The sequence below is a fragment of the Bufo bufo genome, chromosome 11 (genome assembly GCF_905171765.1).
Source record: "Bufo bufo chromosome 11, aBufBuf1.1, whole genome shotgun sequence".
Classification (NCBI taxonomy): domain Eukaryota; kingdom Metazoa; phylum Chordata; class Amphibia; order Anura; family Bufonidae; genus Bufo; species Bufo bufo.
In genome coordinates, this window is record NC_053399.1 from 99,954,941 (window position 1) to 99,956,956 (window position 2,016).

The 2,016-nt window shown below is 50.0% G+C and overlaps 1 protein-coding gene across 1 annotated transcript; it reads left to right on the plus strand.

Annotated features, from left to right (window-relative positions):
* The first annotated feature begins 1,200 nt into the window (after positions 1-1,200).
* LOC120981584 (tropomyosin alpha-3 chain-like) lies at positions 1,201-1,799 on the plus strand. The gene is made up of 2 exons (XM_040411121.1): positions 1,201-1,407; positions 1,662-1,799. The coding sequence occupies exons 1-2, from the start codon at positions 1,294-1,296 to the stop codon at positions 1,797-1,799; spliced, it is 252 nt and encodes an 83-aa protein (XP_040267055.1). The 5' UTR covers positions 1,201-1,293.
* The last annotated feature ends 217 nt before the right edge of the window (positions 1,800-2,016 follow it).

Here is a 2,016-nt window from a genome sequence, read left to right on the forward strand (position 1 = left end):
ATCTTTACAGGTCCTTAGTTTGGTGCTATCTTCATAGGTCCTCAGACCTTTGTTGTCGTCACAGAAACCTTACATCAGTGTTATATCTAGCCCCAGGAGTCTACGGAAATGATTTCATGGTCAGCTCACTGCCTGGCCCCAGTGATGTCCTTCAGTGTCTTGTAAGGTTGGGATGATAGACAACCCAGTACTCTATATACCTACCACTACCAGCCTGCCGAAGGACAAAACCAGCCTGCCGAAGGACAAAACCAGCCCTAACATGGGCCATTCACAGCTCAACTATGCACCACGTGTGTGCTTGTTTTGTCAGGTCCCTTCTTTGGAAACCCTTTTTTATTTCTCTTGCCCAGTACTTCTCTCTCCTTAGGGACCTCTGCTTGAAATGTGGCCTCAGCCACACAATGAGTCACTTCCTTGAAACAGCTCATCATATAAGTTTATTAGTCTGTGCTACATCTCTAGTGATGGATAGGCTGCATTCTCAGTGATGTCACCGCTGATCTCTAGTGATGGACAGGCTGCATTCTCAGTGATGTCATCGCTGATCTCTAGTGATGGATAGGCTGCATTCTCAGTGATGTCACTGCTGATCTCTAGTGATGGATAGGCTGCATTCTCAGTGATGTCACCGCTGATCTCTAGTGATGGATAGGCTGCATTCTCAGTGATGTCACCGCTGATCTCTAGTGATGGATAGGCTGCATTCTCAGTGATGTCACCGCTGATCTCTAGTGATGGATAGGCTGCATTCTCAGTGATGTCACCGCTGATCTCTAGTGATGGACAGGCTGCATTCTCAGTGATGTCACCGCTGATCTCTAGTGATGGATAGGCTGCATTCTCAGTGATGTCACCGCTGATCTCTAGTGATGGATAGGCTGCATTTTCAGTGATGCCACCGCTGATCTCTAGTGATGGATAGGCTGCATTCTCAGTGATGTCACCGCTCATCTCTAGTGATGGATAGGCTGCATTCTCAGTGATGTCACCGCTGCTCTCTCTTGTGGGGTCTCTGGCTGTGGGGGATGTGTCGGACCGGTGGGATATTTGTGGTGATGATTTCTTCCCTCTTGTCATAACCCAATAATCCCGGCCATCATACCAGCCATTATTATTCGCGCCACCTGTCGCCTCAGCCCAAATATAGAGCCTGGCGGGGAGAACAATGTGGGGAGCGTAGAGCCGGGGAGGGGGGCAGGTGTCTATATCTCCTTTATAATAGACTGCACAGAACGCTATACAGCAGTCAGACGGAGACCAGCGGCGCCTCATCGCCCGGCCGACCACATTATGGAGGCCATCAAGAAGAAAATGCAGATGCTGAAGCTGGACAAGGAGAATGCCCTGGACCGGGCTGACCAGGCGGAGACCGAACAGAAGCAGGTGGAAGACAAAAGCAAGCAGGTAAGTACCCTCACCCATCCCCGGCTCCAGCCTCTGGGTCTAGGTTCACCTTTCACCATCCCTATCCTTAAACACTCTGTGCTTCTAACATGCTCAGGACACTCAGGTCGGGTACCGCTTATCTTCCGTACCTCGTGCCCCTCAGTCTTACATCTTCAGAACACTCACCAAGGCACAGTGACCCACATAACCCCGCAGCGGTCCATGTCATACTTTCGCCATGTCACCCCCTGATCACTGTGCTCCCCCCATAGATGGAGGACGAACTGCTGTCCATGCAGAAGAAACTGAAGGGGACAGAGGACGAGCTGGACAAGTACTCAGAGGCCCTGAAGGATGCCCAGGAGAAGCTGGAGACGGCAGAGAAGAAGGCGGCTGATGTAGGTACCTGACCAGGGTGTCTCTGTCCTATTACACAACACACAGGAGGGACCTCAGCTTCTTATAGAGCAATTCCAACTTAAAAAGTTTTACCGCCTTAAATCAGAAAACTACATGTAAATCTAAATCTTCTTCTGCTGGTTTCCCAAAGATCCGGCTCCCACTACTCCGTAATTCCCACTGATCCAGCATTCAAATGGTTAAGAAATCCAACGCTGGGTTAAAAAA

Excerpts from the sequence above, each read along its gene's own strand:
- LOC120981584 (XM_040411121.1), top strand. The coding sequence starts at position 1,294 with ATGGAGGCCATCAAGAAGAAAATGCAGATGCTGAAGCTGGACAAGGAG. Across the intron at positions 1,408-1,661 it reads TGGAAGACAAAAGCAAGCAG|ATGGAGGACGAACTGCTGTC; the intron begins GTAAGTACCCTC and ends CTCCCCCCATAG.